The sequence below is a fragment of the Podarcis bocagei genome (assembly GCF_964188305.1).
Source record: "Podarcis bocagei genome assembly, chromosome: 10".
Lineage (NCBI taxonomy): Eukaryota > Metazoa > Chordata > Lepidosauria > Squamata > Lacertidae > Podarcis > Podarcis bocagei.
In genome coordinates this window covers 43839766-43858792 of record NC_138135.1, presented here as the reverse complement: position 1 = coordinate 43858792, position 19027 = coordinate 43839766, and the positions used below count along the sequence as shown (strand labels likewise).

The 19027-nt window shown below is 42.3% G+C and overlaps 1 protein-coding gene across 5 annotated transcripts in view; it reads left to right on the top strand.

Annotated features, from left to right (window-relative positions):
- ACSS3 (acyl-CoA synthetase short chain family member 3) overlaps positions 1-19027 on the top strand; it is a 73529-nt gene that overhangs the window by 41772 nt on the left and 12730 nt on the right. For 3 of the 5 annotated variants that reach the window (XM_081211235.1, XM_081211234.1, XM_081211233.1), the window contains exons 12-16: positions 1309-1390; positions 8335-8457; positions 16706-16805; positions 16939-17114; positions 17824-17891. In XM_081211235.1, coding sequence (XP_081067361.1) covers positions 1309-1390; positions 8335-8457; positions 16706-16805; positions 16939-17114; positions 17824-17891 — 549 coding nt within the window. Of the gene's footprint in view, positions 1-1308; positions 1391-8334; positions 8458-16705; positions 16806-16938; positions 17115-17823; positions 18823-18903; positions 19020-19027 lie in introns of those variants that run through there. The other 2 variants (XM_081211236.1, XM_081211237.1) reach the window with 2 other exon arrangements.

Below are 19027 nucleotides of genomic sequence, written 5' to 3'. Positions count from 1 at the left end.
GGCTAAGGGAGCTTGGCCACTCTCTTTTTGCACTAGGATTTGCAAGTTTAACTAAACACAGTTCTCCTGGGCTGTACCTGAGCAGGGAAGTCACTGCCACCAGCTCTTTATGGTAGGGATGGGGCATCTCAGACTCAGAGCCTGAATTGCAGTCCTCCAGACCTCTCTTGCCAGACCTAGGCACTCTTCCCAGGATACAGCCAATAGGGGATTGAGAGGCTCCTCTCTCACACATGCCCATAGCACTAAGCAGTTTCTGGGAAATCTTGTTGCTTATGTATGCCCCTGGCTCCTGGGACATATTGAGAAACATGCAGAGGCACAGACAGTTGACCATGCACATATTGCTTAGTGGGTCTGGCTTATCTTTGTTCTTGTCAATTGGCTTATTACCTGCATGCAGGTAATAAGGTATTAAGCAATCTGCTTGTTTTGTTCACATGTAGTTCACATCTAGTGCAGGTGTAGTCATATTTTTCCATGGTGGCAGACTCTGTGAGCACTGCATTTGTAATATTTTAACATCTGTTTTCCTTTAGTTAACAATGTAAACTTGCAATTTAAAATGACAACAGAAATTAACTATTTTTTAAATGTAAACCGATGCATAATATTGTGAATTGATTTTAAATATGCTTAATCATAGTTCTCTCTCTCCCCCCCCCACACCACAATGCTATGCTTCCAATTTAGGATAAACACTGGTGTGATAGGTGTTTTTACACAGATTAAAATTGAGGATTCAGTACAAAAAAACAGGTGATAGAATTGGGAGATTTATAAGTGCCTGATTAGCTTGCACATTAGGTGGAAATATTCAGGATTTGTAACGGGGGGTGGGCATTGTGTCTCATGATAGGATAATGTCTTTATAGTACAAGAAGCTACCATAATTTGTGCAATGGATTTGTTAAAAATAGGTTTCATCTCCATCTCTGTTTTTACTATTAAGGAAAGGAACAAAGTAAACCCCTGTATCTCCTAAAAGTATTGTGCTGACTTGAGCAGCAAAAAATTAAGTATTTGGGTTGGAACTGATTATTAGCTACATGTGTGACATAAATATTTCATATTCTTGATCAGAATGTTTCAATCCTTGACCAGCTCCACTAGACTTGTAAAGTTAGTTGCTTTTGGCTTCTACCCTTCCAACACATTTCAGGAGATGACTGTTGTTTTTTGTTATTTTTTAAAAACACCTTTAATTGCCATTTTGTAATAATCTTGTAAAAACGATCTGTTCTCCTTGATCGTCTTGTTCCAATTTAATTTTGTGTTTTTGTGTTTGCTTTTTTATTTAAATAACAGGCTGCCTTTGCCTCCAGGAGCCTTTCTGGGCCTTTGGAAAAATGAGGATCTGTACAAGGAAATATACTTCCAGAAATTTCCAGTAAGAGGAGTTAAAATGAACTAAATATGTAGTAAGCTATCTTTGGCTCTCTAGCATGAAACGATGCCATATTTTGGAATGCTGTTTCCACCTCTGATTGACCATGTTGGCTGGGGTTGATGGCTTCTCAAAGCAACTGGAGGTCAGCATGTTGCTTACCCTATGTAATAGAATAGATATATTTTGGCCGGTCGGCGCCAGCGCTAATGGCGGTCCTTTTTCCGAGCTCCGGAGAAGGACTGCCCTGCGAGTTCGGGTCTGTCCCGCTACGGCAAGCGGGGGACCCCTAAAATCACAGGCGCGGAAGCCTGTGAACGAGGAGATTCGGTGGGCACCAAAAGCGCCCCCCCTTTACCGCAGAAAGAGCCTTTTTAAAGGCTCTGGAACGACATCGGGGGAGCGCGGTGCTGAGAATCGCTACCCAGCCCGCAGGGTGAAGCCGCGTCGCTATTAGTGGAGAGCGCCGATTCCTTCCTGTAAATTACGGACAGAAAAAACCCGTGAGTAAAACGGAACTTTTATTTGGATCTAAAATTTGGAGATTTGGTTGAAAGCGGGGAGGTTAAAATCAAGGAAGTCTGCCTCCCCCCGACTGCATGAAAGTGAAAGCAACGGAACTCTAAAGCTGCATCCGTTAAAGACTTTGTTCTTATTTAATCAAACCTGACATTTGGACTTTAGATCTCCCCTCTAGCTAGCAGGGCAGAGGGGAGGCGAAAGAGACTTTGGTAACTGCATGATTTATTTAAAAGAAAAATCCTCTGCTGCCTCAGCTGTTTAAGAGCATGAAACGGTCTGCCTTTTAGGACAATAGGACACTGAACTGACTTTTTCCTGTGAAAGTTACACTGTGATACAAAGTTTTTGCATTGTCTGGCTACAGTACATCAGAGTAAGCCGAAACAGTATCTACTGGGAAATTGTGGCAATTTGCAGCTACAAGCCTCCAGCTACACTTGCTTTAATTTTTCTCTTTCTCCCTCTTCTACGTATTTGGATATTCTCTTTGCCTTTGTATTTGGACATTTTATATTTGGCCATTTTGATTTGCTCCCCCTAGAGGGTAAAGTAAAGGTTGGCACGGCTTAAGACAGTGGAATCTTCCAGTGGGGAACAGCTCCCGTGGGAAACGACCTTGACATGAGTGGCTCACAAGAAGAGATAGTCACAAGAGCCAAGACCAAGCAACAACAACAGCAACAGCTGCAGCAACAACAGTCAAAGAAAAGAGGCTCAATCACAGGCGTAACTGCTGGACTTGCAGGAACAACAGGACAAGAAAAAGTGACAGCTGTCTCTATGGAAGCCGTGACAGAAGCCCTGCTCAAGATAAATCAATCCCTGGAGTCTCTGACAAAACAGACTTCAGAAAATACACAAAAATTAACAGAAATATCAGCAAGATTAGACCAGAACACAGAATCTATAAACAAATTGGTTGAGGAAAATTCTACTACACGTAAAATTGCTGAAGAAGCGAAAGCTATTGCTGGAGAGACACAAGAGAATTTAGAACCGATTGCCAAGAAGGTCCATGAGCATGACGCAACTTTGGCTCTGTGGGAATTACAGAGAAAAGAGAGAAATTTGAAATTGAGATTGATCCCAGAGAACGAAAGAGACAACTTTGCGTAGTACTTAACACGGGAGTTTGCTGACTGCTGGGATCTGGAGGAAGACGAATTCAAAATTACAACAGCTTTTAGACTGGGCAAAAAGCAGGACAGAAAGACCCCGAGAGACTGCCTGATTACACTCAGATCTAAGGAAGAAAGAGACAAAATACTAGGACTACACTTTGAAAAGGCCTTGCAAATTGGAAACTCAGCTGTACAGATTTTTAAAGACATTCCAAAATATATCTTGGATTTAAGAAACTTTTACAAGGATTTAGCTCTTCTGTTAAAGAAAAACTCCATCCGCTTCAGGTGGGAATTCCCACAGGGATTGTCTTTTGATTACAAGGGAAAGAAGGTGAAAATAAAGACAATTCAAGACAAAGACAAATTTTTGGGAAGAAATCAAGAGGACCTGCAGAAGGGGACTGTGGACCCAATTGCAGAACAGAGGAGAGCATTAGACATTCTGAATCTCTCGCTTGGACACAAACCACCACCATCAGAGGAAGAGCAACAACTTGGAGCTGTTGGAGGAGTGTCAGAAAAATAACAAGATGGCTCTGCAATTCCTTAGCTGGAATTGTAATGGGCTCAATGGGCCTTTGAAGAGAAGACAAGTATTTCACATTTTGAACAGAGAACAATTGGATTTGATATGTCTACAAGAAACCCACATAACCAGAGCTCACAGGAGATTACTTACAAACAAAAGACTAGGACAAGAATTTATCTCATCAGACAAAGTTAAAAAAAGAGGAGTTGTGATATATGTAAAAGAGAAATGGGCCCCAAAAATGATGTTTAAAGATGAGCAGGGGAGATATTTGGCAGTGGAGATACAAGTACAAGGAGAAAAACTTTTGATTGTTGGAATCTACGCACCAAATGAAGGTAAATCGGACTTTTTCAAGAGACTTCATGAAACTCTGACGGACTACTTGGATTACAATATGATAATTATGGGAGACATGAATGGTGTGGTCTCCACTAACATGGACAAGGCACAAAGACTAACAGTTTCTAAGGAAGGGAGACTTCCTAAGACCTTTTTTGAAATGACGGAAAACATGGACTTGATAGATATATGGAGAACAAGGAACCCTCTGGAGAGAGAGGGAACCTTTTTCTCCCAAGCAATGATGACCTGGACCAGAATTGATCAAATTTGGATTACTAGTGGCATGGCTCCAAAGATTAAGAAGGTAGAAATCTGCCCAAAAACTTGCTCCGACCATAACGCTGTGAAGATGGAAATGAAACTTACAACAACTGGTCAATTTAGATGGAGAATGAATGACTCCCTCTTTCGAGATAAGGAGATCCTTATGAAGACTATTTTGAAATAAATTTGAGGGCTGATGTGGAAAAAAGAGTGATCTGGGACGCAAGCAAAGCGGTGATGCGAGGTTTCTTGATTCAACAAAACTCAATAAAGAGGAAAAAACAAAATGAGAAAAAAGAAAAGATTTTGGAAAAGATAAAGGAAGGAGAGAAAAAATTAAGAGTAAAACCAAAGTCCCAGGAGATTTTAAGAGAGATTAAGTTATATCAAACACAATACATGGAATTGATGAATCAAGAGATTGAATGGAAGATAAAGCAAATGAAACAAAAGACATTCGAATCAGCAAATAAATGTGGCAAACTTCTGGCATGGCAATTGAAGAAAAGGCAGAAATTAAATACAGTTACAAGTCTAGAAGTGGATGGAAAGAATATATCTAAACCTAATGAAATTAGAAATTGCTTTTTGAGTTACTTTAAAAAACTTTATACTCAAGGCCCGCAAAATCAAGAAGATATAGACAGATTCCTTGATAAATATGGATTACAAAAAATCTCTCATCAAAGTAAGATGGATCTGAACCAGAGAATAACAGAACAAGAGATAGAGGCGGCCATTCAGAATATGCAATTGGGCAAATCTCCAGGACCAGATGGACTGACTTCCAGATACTACAAATCGTTGAAGGAATGGATGATTCAACCACTAAAAGAAGTCTGTAATGAGATCCTTGAGGGAAAAAAGGCACCTGAATCGTGGAAAGAAGCATATATTTCACTCATACCAAAGACAGAGACTGAAAAGACTCAACTGAAGAACTACCGCCCAATATCACTACTTAATGTGGATTACAAAATTTTTGCAGACATTTTGGCAAAAAGATTTAAAAAAGTGCTGATGGAAAAGATTCATAAGAACCAAGCAGGCTTTCTCCCAAAAAGACACCTAGCAGACAATGTAAGGAATATAATAGATATTTTGGAAAAGCTAGAGGTGAATATAAATACTAAAGCAGTACTGATTTTTGTGGACGCGGAGAAAGCCTTTGACAATATTTCTTGGAGCTTTATGACAAAGAATCTTCATGGGATGGGGGTAGGCCAAGGTTTTGAGAATGGTATGGCTGCAATATATTCTGAACAAAAAGCTAAATTGATTGTAAATAATGTAGTAACTGAGGAACTTAAGATAGAAAAAGGAACACGACAGGGGTGCCCAATTTCCCCATTACTCTTCATTTCAGTTCTGGAGGTGTTGCTGAATATGATTAGGAATGACCAGCAGGTTAAAGGAGTGCAGATCGGAGCTAAACATTATAAGCTAAGAGCATTTGCAGATGACCTAGTATTGACTTTGCAAGAGCCAAACACTAGTACGAAAAAGGTCTTAGAAATAATCCAACAGTTTGGCCAGGTAGCTGGATTTAAGTTGAATAAACAAAAAACCAAAGTTTTAGGAAAAAATTTAACAGATATGGAAAAGGAGAAATTTCAAGAGGAGACAGGGTTGATGGTGGTCAAGAAGGTGAAATACCTAGGGGTTTATTTGACATCTAAAAATGTGAATTTGTATAAGGATAATTATGAAAAATGTTGGTCAGAGATCAAAAAAGATCTAGAAATATGGTCAAATCTGAAATTGTCAATGTTAGGCCGAATTGCAGTGATCAAAATGAATGTATTGCCTAGAATGTTATTTTTGTTTCAGACCTTGCAGATTCTTGACAAGATGGAATGTTTCAAGAGGTGGCAGAAAGATATTTCGAAATTTGTCTGGCAGGGCAAAAAGCCCAGAATCAAATTTAAAATATTGACAGACGCTAAAGAAAGAGGGGGTTTTGCCCTGCCGGACTTAAAATTGTATTATGAGGCAGCAGCTTTTTGCTGGCTGAAAGAATGGATGCTCCTCGAGAACACAGACATTTTGGATCTGGAAGGTTTTAATAATGCTTTCGGTTGGCATGCATATCTATGGTATGACAAAATCAAACTGCATAGTGCCTTTAAAAATCACATTGTTAGAAAAGCATTGTTCAATGTTTGGATAAGATATAAAGATCTGTTGGAAAACAAAACCCCTAGATGGGTGTCACCAGTGGAGGCCAAGGCAGTGAAGAAACTCAATATGGAGGTCGGATGGCCGAAGTATTGGGAAATTTTGGAACAGGACGGAGATAAGTTGAAATTACAAAGTCATGAGAAATTGAAACATAAAGTACAAAATTGGTTTCAGTATCATCAAATAATGGAGTTTTTCAAACAGGACAGGAAAATTGGTTTTCAGGTGGAAAAATCAAAACTAGAGACTGAACTGCTAGAACCCAATACTAAGAATTTATCAAGAATGTATAACTTGTTGCTGAAATGGAATACACAGGATGAAACAGTTAAATCGGCTATGATTAAGTGGGCACAGGATGTTGGCCATAACATTATGTCAGCTGACTGGGAATGGTTATGGAACACCGGTATTAAATTTACGGCATGTAATGCCTTAAAGGAAAACATTATGAAAATGGTCTATAGGTGGTACATGACCCCAGTCAAGCTGGCAAAAATTTATCATTTGCCCGATAACAAATGTTGGAGATGTAAAGAGACTGAAGGTACCTTCTATCACCTTTGGTGGACATGCCCGAAGATTAAGGCTTTCTGGGAAATGATCTATAATGAAATGAAAAAGGTACTTAAATGTACTTTCCCTAAAAAACCAGAGGCCTTTCTCTTGGGCATTGTCGGCCAATTGGTGTCAAAGAGGGATAGAATTTTTTTTATGTATGCTACAACAGCAGCAAGAATACTCATCGCAAAGTATTGGAAGACACAAGATCTACCCACTCTGGAAGAATGGCAGATGAAAGTGATGGACTATATGACACTGGCCGAGATGACAGGCAGAATCCGTGACCAAGGAAAAGAGACAGTGGAAGAAGAATGGAGAAAATTCAAAAGTTATCTTAAGGACTATTATAAACTTGATGAATGTTAGAGTGTCGTGGTTTTTAGGAACAAGGGGATACAGTGATATAAGGTCAGATCACAGAGATAACTAAGATGACAGAGGTTGGAAAGTAACAATTGGGAGTTGCTATAAAATTATGGACATTGGGATGCAGAAAGGGGGGGTATGGGGGAGTCCCAGAAAAGAGGATTATGAAAAAACGTTATGAAATTATACGTGCTTGTATGTTTTTTAAGTGTTTGTTTGTTTCTAAAAATTCTGTAAAACTAATAAAAATTCTTTTTAAAAAAATAAAATAGAATAGATATATTTTGTAATGCTCAAGAAATACTTTCACTCCCCTTCTCCATAAATGCTGCGCACTGTAGTGTAAGAATCCCATTCATGCCCATGTTTGCATATTCTTCTATTACTCTTCCACACGTCCTTACTAAAGGCCAGTCAGCTTCTTATGGGATGTGCAATGCTGGCGTGGTGAGATAGCTCAGTTGGTAGAGCAATGACTCTTAACCTTGAAGGTCGTGGGTTCAAGCCCCACACTGTGCAAAAAGATTCCTGAATTGCAGGAATGACCCCAGTGGTCCCTTACAGCTCTACAATTCTATGATTGTATGGAGATTGCACATGAGGCAAACAAGGCGTATGCTAAGCAGCTCTACACAATACTGTTAAGAACGTAAGAGGTCAGTCCAAGGCCCTTCTAATCTGGCCTTCTATACCCTCAGTGGCCAACCCAATGCCTACACAAAGCCCATAAGAGTGGCATGAGTGCATTTCAGAGGCTTATCTCCAGTAATAGAGGTAACATCACCATCAAGATTAGTAGCTGTTGTTTTGCGGAAAAGCTGCTATACGAGGTGTGGCCTATAAAGACTGGACAGGAACCTAGGATTATTTTGGAGTAATGCTAAGGATGGGAATGGTGGCAAAAGTGGTCTAGATCTTTGGTAATTTTTGTTGATGTTTTTCTATTTAAGGAACATCAATAAAACGAGCAATAAACATTTTTTAAAGTATTACTGACCTCAAATATTCTGATATATATGTTTTTTCCTTTCTCCTCCTGCTTTTGCTCCCAGGGGTACTATAATACTATGGATGCAGGTTATATGGATGAAGAGGGCTATTTGTATGTGATGTCTCGAGTGGATGATGTGATCAATGTTGCAGGTCATAGGATTTCTGCAGGCGCAATTGAGGAGGTAAATGCAAAGCGGTCTGTAAAAATGCTTTAAAAATGCATGTTAAAACTCCAGCTAAGATTTAGATCACCAGTGGAGGATGTTTCGGCATTGCTGCTTCTTATGAATGGTATTAAGGTAATGTGTACAAAGTCACTTTTGTGTCCTTCCTGTTCTTGCCCCTAGGCATTTTAACAGTGAGAAGAACAGTGGTATATATTTTAAAAATCTGACTAACGAAGTTCAAAAGGTCTTGTGTTATCCAGCACAAAGGTGTGTTCTTTTGAAACTTATCTGAGTGATTTGTCGCCCACATTGGCAACTTCATAACTTCCGGAAAGCCCTGATGCCAGGGACTGGATTCTGAGCTCCCTCACTGTCTGCAGGCCACTGTGACAGGGAATGGGGCCAAAAACCTACCTGTTGGTCACCTGATGTCACTTTGATGTCAAGTAACTTAACTTAAGGGATGCAGGTGGCTCTGTGGGTTAAACCACAGAGCCTAGGACTTGCCGATCAGAAGGTCGGCGGTTCAAATCCCCGCGACGGGGTGAGCTCCCGTTGTTCGGTCCCAGCTCCTGCCAACCTAGCAGTTCGAAAGCACAAAGTGCAAGTAGATAAATAGGTACCGTTCTGGCAGGAAGGTAAATGGCGTTTCTGTGTGCTGCTCTGGTTCACCAGAAGTGGTTTAGTCATGCTGGCCACATGACCCGGAAGCTGTATGCCGGCTCCCTCGGCCAGTAAAGCGAGATGAGCGCCGCAACCCCAGAGTCGGTCATGACTGGACCTAATGGTCAGGGGTCCCTTTACCCTTTACTTTTTAAACTTAACTTACTCTCCACTCCATGCTACAAATAAACATTTTTCCTGTGCTGATAAGACTTGAATTCAAGCTGTGTCTACAAATAAAGAATTGGAAGTATACTAAGGTCATATCCACAACATACATTTAAAACACGTGGCTTCTTCCTAAGAATTCTGGGAACTGTAGTTGGTTAAGGGTGCTGGGAGTTGTAGCTCTGTGAGGGGTAAAACTACAGTTCTCAGGATTCTTTGGAGGAAGTCATGACTATGAATGTGGAACATATGTGCTTAAAATGTATTATCACCATCAATTTATTATGAAGGGGCTGTACAATAAAGCCCCAAAATTCAGATACATTTAAGACAAAACTAAATCTCTGAGCAAAGACCCATATATCCTGCTGAGAAAGCCTGCCAGAATCAAAATTTATTTATTTGTTCCTGGAAAATGCAGATACAGTGGTGCCTCGCAAGACGAAATTAATTCGTTCCGCAAGTTTTTTCTTCTTGCGAGTTTTTCGTCTTGCGAAGCATGGTTTCCCATAGGAATGCATTGAAAATCAATTAATGCGTTCCTATGGAAACCGCTTGCCAGGCTGGCGGTGCGGAGAAGGGCTTTTCTCCCCACCGCAAGCCTTCAGGACAGGTACGGGAACAGAGGGGAAGGGGCGCAGCGCTTCTCCTCTGTTCCCGGGGCTTGCGGTGGGAGGAGGGTTTTTCCTCCCCACCGCCAACATTCAGAACAGCATTCTGAATGTTGGCGGTGGGAAGGAAAACCCTCCTCCCACTGCAAGTCTTCAGGACAGCCATCCGAAGGCTGGCGTGGGGAGAAGGGCTTTCCGCCCCAGCACCAGCCTTCGGAGCAGCCTTCCGAAGGCTGCCGCGGGGAGAAGGTCTTTTCTCCCCACCGCCAGCCTTTGGAGGAGCCTTCCGAAGGCTGGTGCGGGGAGAAGGGCTTTCCGCCCCACCGCCAGCCTTCGGAGGAGCCTTCTGAAGGTTGGCTCAGGGAGAAGGGCTTTTCTCCCCACCGCCAGCCTTCGGAGGAGCCTTCCGAAGGCTGGCGCGGGGAGAAGGGCTTTCCGCCCCACCGCCAGCCTTCGGAGGAGCCTTCCGAAGGCTGGTGCGGAGAGAAGGGCTTTCCGCCCCACCGCCAGCCTTCGGAGGAGCCTTCCGAAGGCTGGCGCGGGGAGAAGGGCTTTCCGCCCCACCGCCAGCCTTCGGAGGAGGTCCGAGGACAGTGGGGAAGACGCGCTGCGCTTCCCCGCTGTCCCGGAGATTTCCCTATGGGCTTTCGTCTTGCGAAGGAAGCCCATAGGGAAATTTGTTTTGCGAAGCGCCTCCAAAACGGAAAACCCTTTCGTCTAGCGGGTTTTCCGTCTTGCGAGGCGTTCGTCTTACGGGGCACCACTGTAATGGGTACCTGTTCATATCTCAACAGGAATGCTATTCTATAGATCACTGAAATCCCTGCTCCAACTTATTGCAGAGCAGGCCTCTGGATCTTTGGAACGTACAGGAGAAACTCTCCCACAGGGATCTGCTAGGTATATAAGGGGTAAAGTGGTCTCTCAGGTAACCTGGTCCTGACACGTATGTCAGCACCAACACTTTGAACTTGGCCTGGTAGCAGATGCATGGCATGGAGGTGACCTAAGAGTGTTCCTGATTCTTCCTTTGCATCAAAAGGTTTGGCACTTTTTGAATCTCACACCTTGTAATGTCACTGTGCAGGGCCACAGAAAAAAGGAGCTAAATTCAAAAAGTACAACTTTTTGATGCTTGAACTTTCTTGTTCCTGGCATCATACATGATGGGAAAGGTTGGCATGGTTTGTCTGAGATGGCCTGGTGGACCACCCACCAAGTCTTGGCAGGCCTAATTAGGCTGGGGGTGGGGGCTAAGCTTCACCATGGACTTCTATACTGTCTTATTTCCAAATAACTTGAATAATAGTAAAATGAAAGTAAAGGTGTAAAGTAAACTGAATCCGGAAAAAGAAATAGGGTAATGAATGCCAAGGGAATAAATGCAGTAACACAATAATGCTTTCAGGCAAAGAAAATAATTAGAGCAGATGAATGAATGAAATAAAAGGCCTATGATGAGACATAGGTAAACAAATCATTACGTTAATCCAAACAAGATAAAATTAACGAATGAGCTGTGTCAATAGGTGTAAGGGTGATATTAGTTTCCTGAAAGAAGTAAGATGTTGGCAGTGATATTTTAGGAGAAATGTTACTAGAAAGGAGAAGAACCACACAATATGACCTTGATTCCAGAGAGAAGGAGATATTGGAGTGATACCAGCAACAGATAAATCAAGAACCAACATGGGGAAACCAAATAAACTTATTTTTAGATAGTTTAAGGAACTGTACCCAAATCCCAGAAGAAATAGGCAGCAAAAAGGGAGAAAACTCTTATATGGTGATGGAGATCTGGAGCAGGGGAATATAGCTGAATTGAACCTACCTAAATATGATAATCAGTGCTAGGGGAATGGATGCAGGAACTGAGACAGCGAAGCCTGAACCATGAAGGACACCCAAAAGTAAAGGGACAAGGGTGAAAAACAGCACTCACACCGACTCACGATTGACAGATAAGAAAACCATTAAAGAATAGAACAGGATTAGCCAGACAAAAAGAGAGCAGCCTCAAATACTGAAGGATAACAAAGAACAGAAAAATTATACATTGAAAGTAAAAAAGAAATGTGAAGATGAGACGGTTTATCAAGCCAAATGAATGAAAACTACATTAAAAAGGGCCTAGTGTAGTGATGTATGGAAGTGAGAGCTGGACCATAAAGAAGGCTGATCGTCGAAGAATTGATGCTTTTGAATTATGGTGCTGGAGGAGACTCTTGAGAGTCCCACAGACTGCATGAAGATCAAACCTCTCCATTCTTAAGGAAATCAGCCCTGAGTGCTCACTGGAAGGACAGATCCTGAAGCTGAGGCTCCAATACTTTGGCCACCTCATGAGTAGAGAAGACTCCCTGGAAAAGACCCTGATGTTGGGAAAGATGGAGGGCACAAGGAGAAGGGGATGACAGAGGATGAGATGGTTGGACAGTGTTCTTGAAGCTACCAGCATGAGTTTGACCAAACTGGGGGAGGCAGTGGAAGACAGGAGTGCCTGGCGTGCTCTGGTCCATGGGGTCACGAAGAGTCAGACACGACTAAACGACTAAACAACAACAACAAAAGTGTAGTGATAATCAAGACTTTGAGAGAGAAAACACTGCATACACATTGCTTGGAAACAAAGGAGAGATACCAGGTGGCAATTAGACAAACCCAGTGAAGTCATCTATGAGGCTAGAAGCCATAACAGAGAGATTCGAAATTATATTAAAGGGAGTAATAGATAGTGAGCAATCTGCTTAGAAAACATGAAGGCATGACATGACACTGAGCAAACAAGTAGAAGAGAAGAAGAGCAGAAAAGGATGAAAACAGCCACGAGGCTGTGACAAATGGTGATAAATAAGAAGAGCTGATCAGAAGGAACTCATGAATGAACTTGCGCTGCTTTATCAAAGGCATGTGCAAAAACTAAGAGATAAAAATAGACAAGAAAGAAAATGAGGAATAAGCAGTGAATTAGCAAGGGAATAAAAGTGACTAGCCAAAGCAGCAGCAACAGAATGAATTAACCGAGAAAGATAAGTAAGATTGCTTATTTAAGGGTGTGTGTGAAGCGTATAGATAAGAAATTGAGAAGTCATGACGAACGGCACAGGACCGTGATATATGAAGGAAAACGTAATTGAGAAGTAATCTATGGCTGACCTGGGGAAGAATAATGGGAGCAGAAAGACAAATCAAATGTACATGTTGAAACAGTTAAATGAAGAATCCGAAGCATCAATAATTGGTGCCATAGAAACAGCAAACAAAAGAAGATCAGGAAAAAATAGTCAGGTTGTCATGGGTGAAAGTTGCAAAATTCTTAAAACAGTCAATAAAGGAAACACATCAAGCAAGAGAGTAAATTAAAGTAAATGATGTTCAGAGGGAGGACAAAGAGTACACAACGAGGAGAACACCACACGGGAGTAATTAAGAGTACCGGTTTCCCAGGCAGCAGAGAAGAATCAGCTCCCCAGGCATATTTTGTCTAATGTATACAGTGGTACCTCAAGTTAAGAACTTAATTCGTTCTGGAGGTCCGTTCTTAACCTGAAACTGTTCTTAACCTGAGGTACCACTTTAGCTAATAGGGCCTCCCACTGCCGCCACGCCGCTGCCACGTGATTTCCGTTCTCATCCTGAAGTAAAGTTCTTAACCCGAGGTACTATTTCTGGGTTAGAGGAGTCTGTAACCTGAAGCGTCTGTAACCTGAGGTACCACTGTATCTTATTGCTGTAAGCTGCTTTGAGACCTCCATGGTGAGAAGCTGGATATAACTTTATCAAATAAATAAATGCAAAGTTGAACCTGTGCATTACATTGAAGCACCTCCCTTCGATACCATCACATGCTACTCCAAGAACATGGCCAGATAATTAGACCCAGTGACAGTTCCTTCCCATGTGAGCTTTGCTTGCCTGCTGTGTAGAGCTGCCTGCAGTATCTATGCACGTTGGAGCACTCATAAAAACAGACCATCCTAACCACTGTTCAACCCCACTCCTGGTACCTTTCACACCTTCACAAAACCTTGGGTTACATCCGCTTCAGGTTACAGACTCTGCTAACCCAGAAATAGTGCTTCAGGTTAAGAACTTTGCTTCAGGATAAGAAGAGAAATCGTGCTCTGGCGGCACAGCAGCAGCAGGAGGCAGCAGCGTAGCGTGGGTTGTCAGCACCCGGGGCAAGGCAAGTAATTTGCGCCCCCTAACCCAGGGCAAGGCAAGTAATTTGCGCCCCCTAACCCCTAACCTGCCGCCGCTGCCAGCTTCTTCTTGCTCCTGCCTGGTCTGGTCTGGTGTGGTTCTCTCCCGCGCTCAGCGCTGCGCTGGGTGGCCGCTGCACTGTCCCTCCCCCAGATAGTCCTTCGCTCTCTCTCTGCACCGCACGCCTGGCACCCACCCCCTCCACAGTGGGCAGCGACCCAGCGGCTCGGATCGGATTCGCACAGCCAGCACTGCAGTGAGAGAGAGTGAGTGAGCCAGGTAGGGGCAGAGAGCTGTGAGTGCGAGAGCGCCTCCCCCAGATGTTGCGCCCGGTGCGGCCGGCCCCCCCTGCACCCCCCACGCTACGCCACTGGCAGGAGGCCCCATTAGCTAAAGTGGTGCTTCAGGTTAAGAACAGTTTCAGGTTAAGAACGGACCTCCGGAATGAATTAAGTACTTAACCCGAGGTACCACTGTATATGTATGGGGTCTGAATCTTAGTGGAGCATTATTTAATAGAGACCCACCTTTTCTCTCTTTTCTTTGTTAATTCTCTTGGATCTGCTTTTTAGGGGAAAATGTCATAGAGCCACTTTAAGGTAGGTTGAACTTTTGGTTTTTAAGGAAGTGTTAGGAAACTTGCTCAAAGCTCTCGCTGCTTGAGGGGGAAGGTAAGGGCACAATTATTTTTATTTTTACAGCTTAATTGCTTCTCCATCCTCCTTGCAAAACAGGTGTGAGGTGGTGGTAAACTGACGCCTTATTATTATTGCCGAGTCTGTATTTTTAGGGAAAGAAAACTTGGGCTAAATTAGTTGTTTTGTGGGTTGCGCTTTATTGCAGTGCTGCCTCCCTTGTGGTGTTGAAAAAGCTATTTAATTCCCATTTTTTGCTTACCATACAGTGGGTGGCAATTGATAGTTTTGCTGAATGCACAATAAAGTTGTTTGCTGATAAATAATGTATCAACTTTGTCTGTCTCTCCTGTTTTAAGGATGGCATTAACTGATAGTTTGATCTACAGCTTAAAATACTGTGCATGTTATTATTCCAAATGGAGGCCCACAAAACAATAAAATGTACACTAAAGTAGCAAATATGATTTATATCAGCATGTTGCTCATGATGAATGTTATTGTTGTTTATACACAGTCTTATGGGCTGGATTGCAAATGTACATTTGTAATTTGAAATATTGCATTCCCAATAGGTTTATTAATCAAGCTAATAAGCAAATGTTACAGCTTAAATAATATTTCAGTAAACATCTTTTTTTGGCAGCAGTCAGACAATAGTAAATAGGTGTAATGTTGTGAGCATGTAGGCCAGAACTGTAGCATCACATAATTCTGAAATCCTGCTCCTGGCAAACTGAGATTTCTGTATTATGGACACTGTGAATCGCCATAAGGGCTTCATTGTCTAATGCTGCCTGGAAACTTCAGAAGGGTCAAAATGCTACTGCTAAAATCTTGACAGGCCAGGAGTTGGGATCATGTGACAATGTCACTGTATTAGCTACACTGGCTGCTGATTCAGTTTTTAATGCAATCAGAGGCATTGACTTTGTACTGTTGGTCCCACACTCCTTGGGGCTTTAGTCTATGTACTGTACTTGAAGGGCCTGTGAAGCTGCTTGTTTTTTCAGATTGCCTTGCGCGCCACACTGCCTTCTGAGGCACATTTTGTGGCAATGCATGGAAGAGTTTTCTCTACCGCAGGACATCCTCTGTGAAACTCCCTGCCCCAAGGGGTCAGCTTCCTCTCTTATCTTTGTTCTACTGGCATCTGAAGAAGTTTGTTTGTTTTTAAGCCAAGGATTTGCTAGTGCTGCTACTTAATTTATTTCAATTTGATTTTTATTCTGGTTTTTCTGTTTTCTGATGTTAGGTCTTGTTTTGTTTTTTTAACTCAGGTTGTGTTTTTGACAATGCGTTTTTAATGATGTGATTCTGTTTTACTTGTTGGTCACCCCGACTCCTTCAGGAGCAGAAAAGTATGGTTGGTTTTTAGTGTACGGTATAAAGAATGTATCTAAAGCAGGGGTAGGGAACCTTAGGCCGGGAGGCCAAATGTGGTCTGATAAGGCCTCTCCGTTTGGCCCTCAAAATTCCCCAGACCACCCCCCTCACCCACACTGCCTCATAACCCAGGTGGCCTGACTGGAATGTGTTGTTGATCTTTGAGAAGGCCTCTTGCTTGTCTGGATGGAGGATACAGAGGGGTATGTTCTTCTGTTTCAGAAGCTAGGCTACCGTGTAGAGGTGAAACTCACATTAATTCCTCCAATCACTTTGGCCTCTACTCCTGCCTATCATGGGCATGTGGCCCTCAAAAGGCTTTCTAGAACAGAATGTGGCCCTTGAGCTATAAAACTTTCCCCACTCCTGATCTAAAGAGCCTCCCACACAGTTGTTTAGGTTGCTATCTTTGAAGGAGTCCCCATCCAACAGGAAATTACTTAGACATCTATCTCCACTATGAGTCTGAAAATTCCCTGTGTTATTCCAATTAGGAAAGAAACTGTGACTTCTGCATTATCAGATTCTCTGGATTGATAAGGAACACGTGTGCTCCACTGACGCATGGTGGTGGTTGTTTTCTGTTTCCCCAATCAGGCTGTTCTCTCCCATAGCGCTGTGGCAGATTGTGCAGTTGTCGGCCAGGAAGACTCCTTAAAGGGCCACATCCCACTTGCTCTGTGCGTCCTAAGAAACGGTGAGACATTTGTTTGAAAAGCGGAGGGAAGCCTTAGGCTCGACTCCCGGCTGGTAGCAGCTAACAAAATGGTTAACGTACAGAAGAATCAGACTACTTTTGTTGACCGTGGTGCTCTTACCTTGCTTATCAGGAGTAAACACTGAAGAGGAAAAGCTTTTGGATGAAATCGTAAAGAGAGTTAGAGAAAATATTGGCCCTGTGGCAGCCTTCCGGAAAGTAGTGTTTGTGAAACAGATACCAAAGACACGTTCTGGCAAGATACCACGGTCAGCTCTTTCTTCCTTGGTAAACGGCAAGCCATACAAGGTGAATTACCTGCATTATTTTACTACTACTGTGATAAAAGTGCTGGATATTTTGATATTATGCTGTGCTGTCTGCAGTTTTCATAATCTTTTATAGCTGTCCCTCTAAAGTTATGCCTAGCATGTTGTGTAGCATTTAAGTGGCTTTAAGCAGCAGCATATCTTGTATAAAGCAGACCAGTCCCATTAACTTGGCTCCAATACCACCACCCTATAGCAGGCGTATAGATTTACAAAGTGTAGCCAAACAACCTTGGGTCAAATGCTTTTAGGATAGTGCCTGCATTTCCTTCCCTTGCTATATATACTTCTTTATCCTGACCTTTAATACTTGAGGAGTATATTTTTAGGGCCCACTTTCAGAACATAACACGTCCTGGGACCTTAAGATGAAGGCCAGGTAACAAATAAATAGGAATAGTTTTTATCACATTTGTCTTGACCCATTTCTGTACTAAGGAACCATTTTGTGTGAGATTACCTTTTTTTCTGCATCTACTGACAGTGGTTGGTCACAAGAAGGGGGCGGGTACAAAAATTTGTTTTCCAGTGCCACTCCTGACTATGGGCCATGACATTACTGCTTTTTTGATGGTGTGTACAGGGATTTTGTATGATTTCAACAAAACTAGGCAAACTAAGTTGACTAGACTTGAACTATAACTATAACATAGTATCTTGATTCTCTTCTCTTGCTTATTTTTTTCCAGATAACTCCAACCATTGAGGACCCGGCTGTGTTTAAACATGTAGAAGAAATGCTGAAGACCAAGTTAAAGTAATGGTTAAAACCTATTAAGATCTGGAAATACCTGGAATACATAACTGCATTTAATTAGGCCAGAAGTATCACGCAAATCAAATTACATTGGGACTAATTTTATTTCTGCAAAAGTGTTGCTAAGCCTTATACCGCAATGGCAAGTAATTAATATTGGATTGCTGGTGTAATGATTTATGGTGGATATTCAAACAGTTTCTCTGAGGCTCAAATAGCTATTAAAATAATCGCATTTGCTACTTTCATGCTGCTCCAAACCTATATCGAATGCAAAGATGAAACTGATGATGCAGGGCACACCCAGCCAAAATTTTAGCACTTTTAAGCCCCATCAATTTCAGTGCAACACTTGAATCCGTGTGCTCATACTTCTTCCATCCAATACAGGGGAAATTTAAGTATGCTTATATATTAATATTGTTTCAAGAGGTGGGCAGAGCAATCTTAACTTCCGCATCCATTGGCTGGAGGGGGCAAGGGTGGAGCAGAGGCTGCTGCCTAGCTTTATGTGTATAGAATTACCACTGTTGGTTCTTTTGTAGCCAGAGTCAGGGTGAGGCAGGGGTAGGATGGAAGCAGCCTTGAATCTGCTGGATGCAAGGCTCCTTCATTCATTGGAGGGTTCCCAGGATCAGTGCCCCCTCCACAGGACCCTGGAGCTGGTTTATCTAAATCCCACCCCCCTACTGGAATCAACTGGAAGATTGAGGGGGTGAGCAAAGATCCACACAGCAAAGGAAAAAGTAAGTCTGTCTGATTCGCTGCCCTGGCTGCCACAAGCAAGCAAGGTTTAGAAGTGGAGGTCAGTTTTCAGCTTCACACCCAGCCACCCATGCAAACACATTCACAACCTCAGGACTGCATTCTAATGAAAGCATTGTTTACAAGTTTAGAGCTATGAGAATAAAATTTACCATTTTTATTTTGAGTTGTTTAGATTATATATCACACCCAAGGCATTTCCCCCTCCCCCTCCCCCTCCTCCACGTTTTTTCATGCATATTTGCAGGCTACATTTCGGAAATCCAAATCACTAGAACCCATTTAAAACTTACCTGCAATCAAGCAGCACAGAAGAATATTGGGTCTTGTTGGCTGTATGCTGAACTTCCTGTCCCAAGGTGCAATTTTGT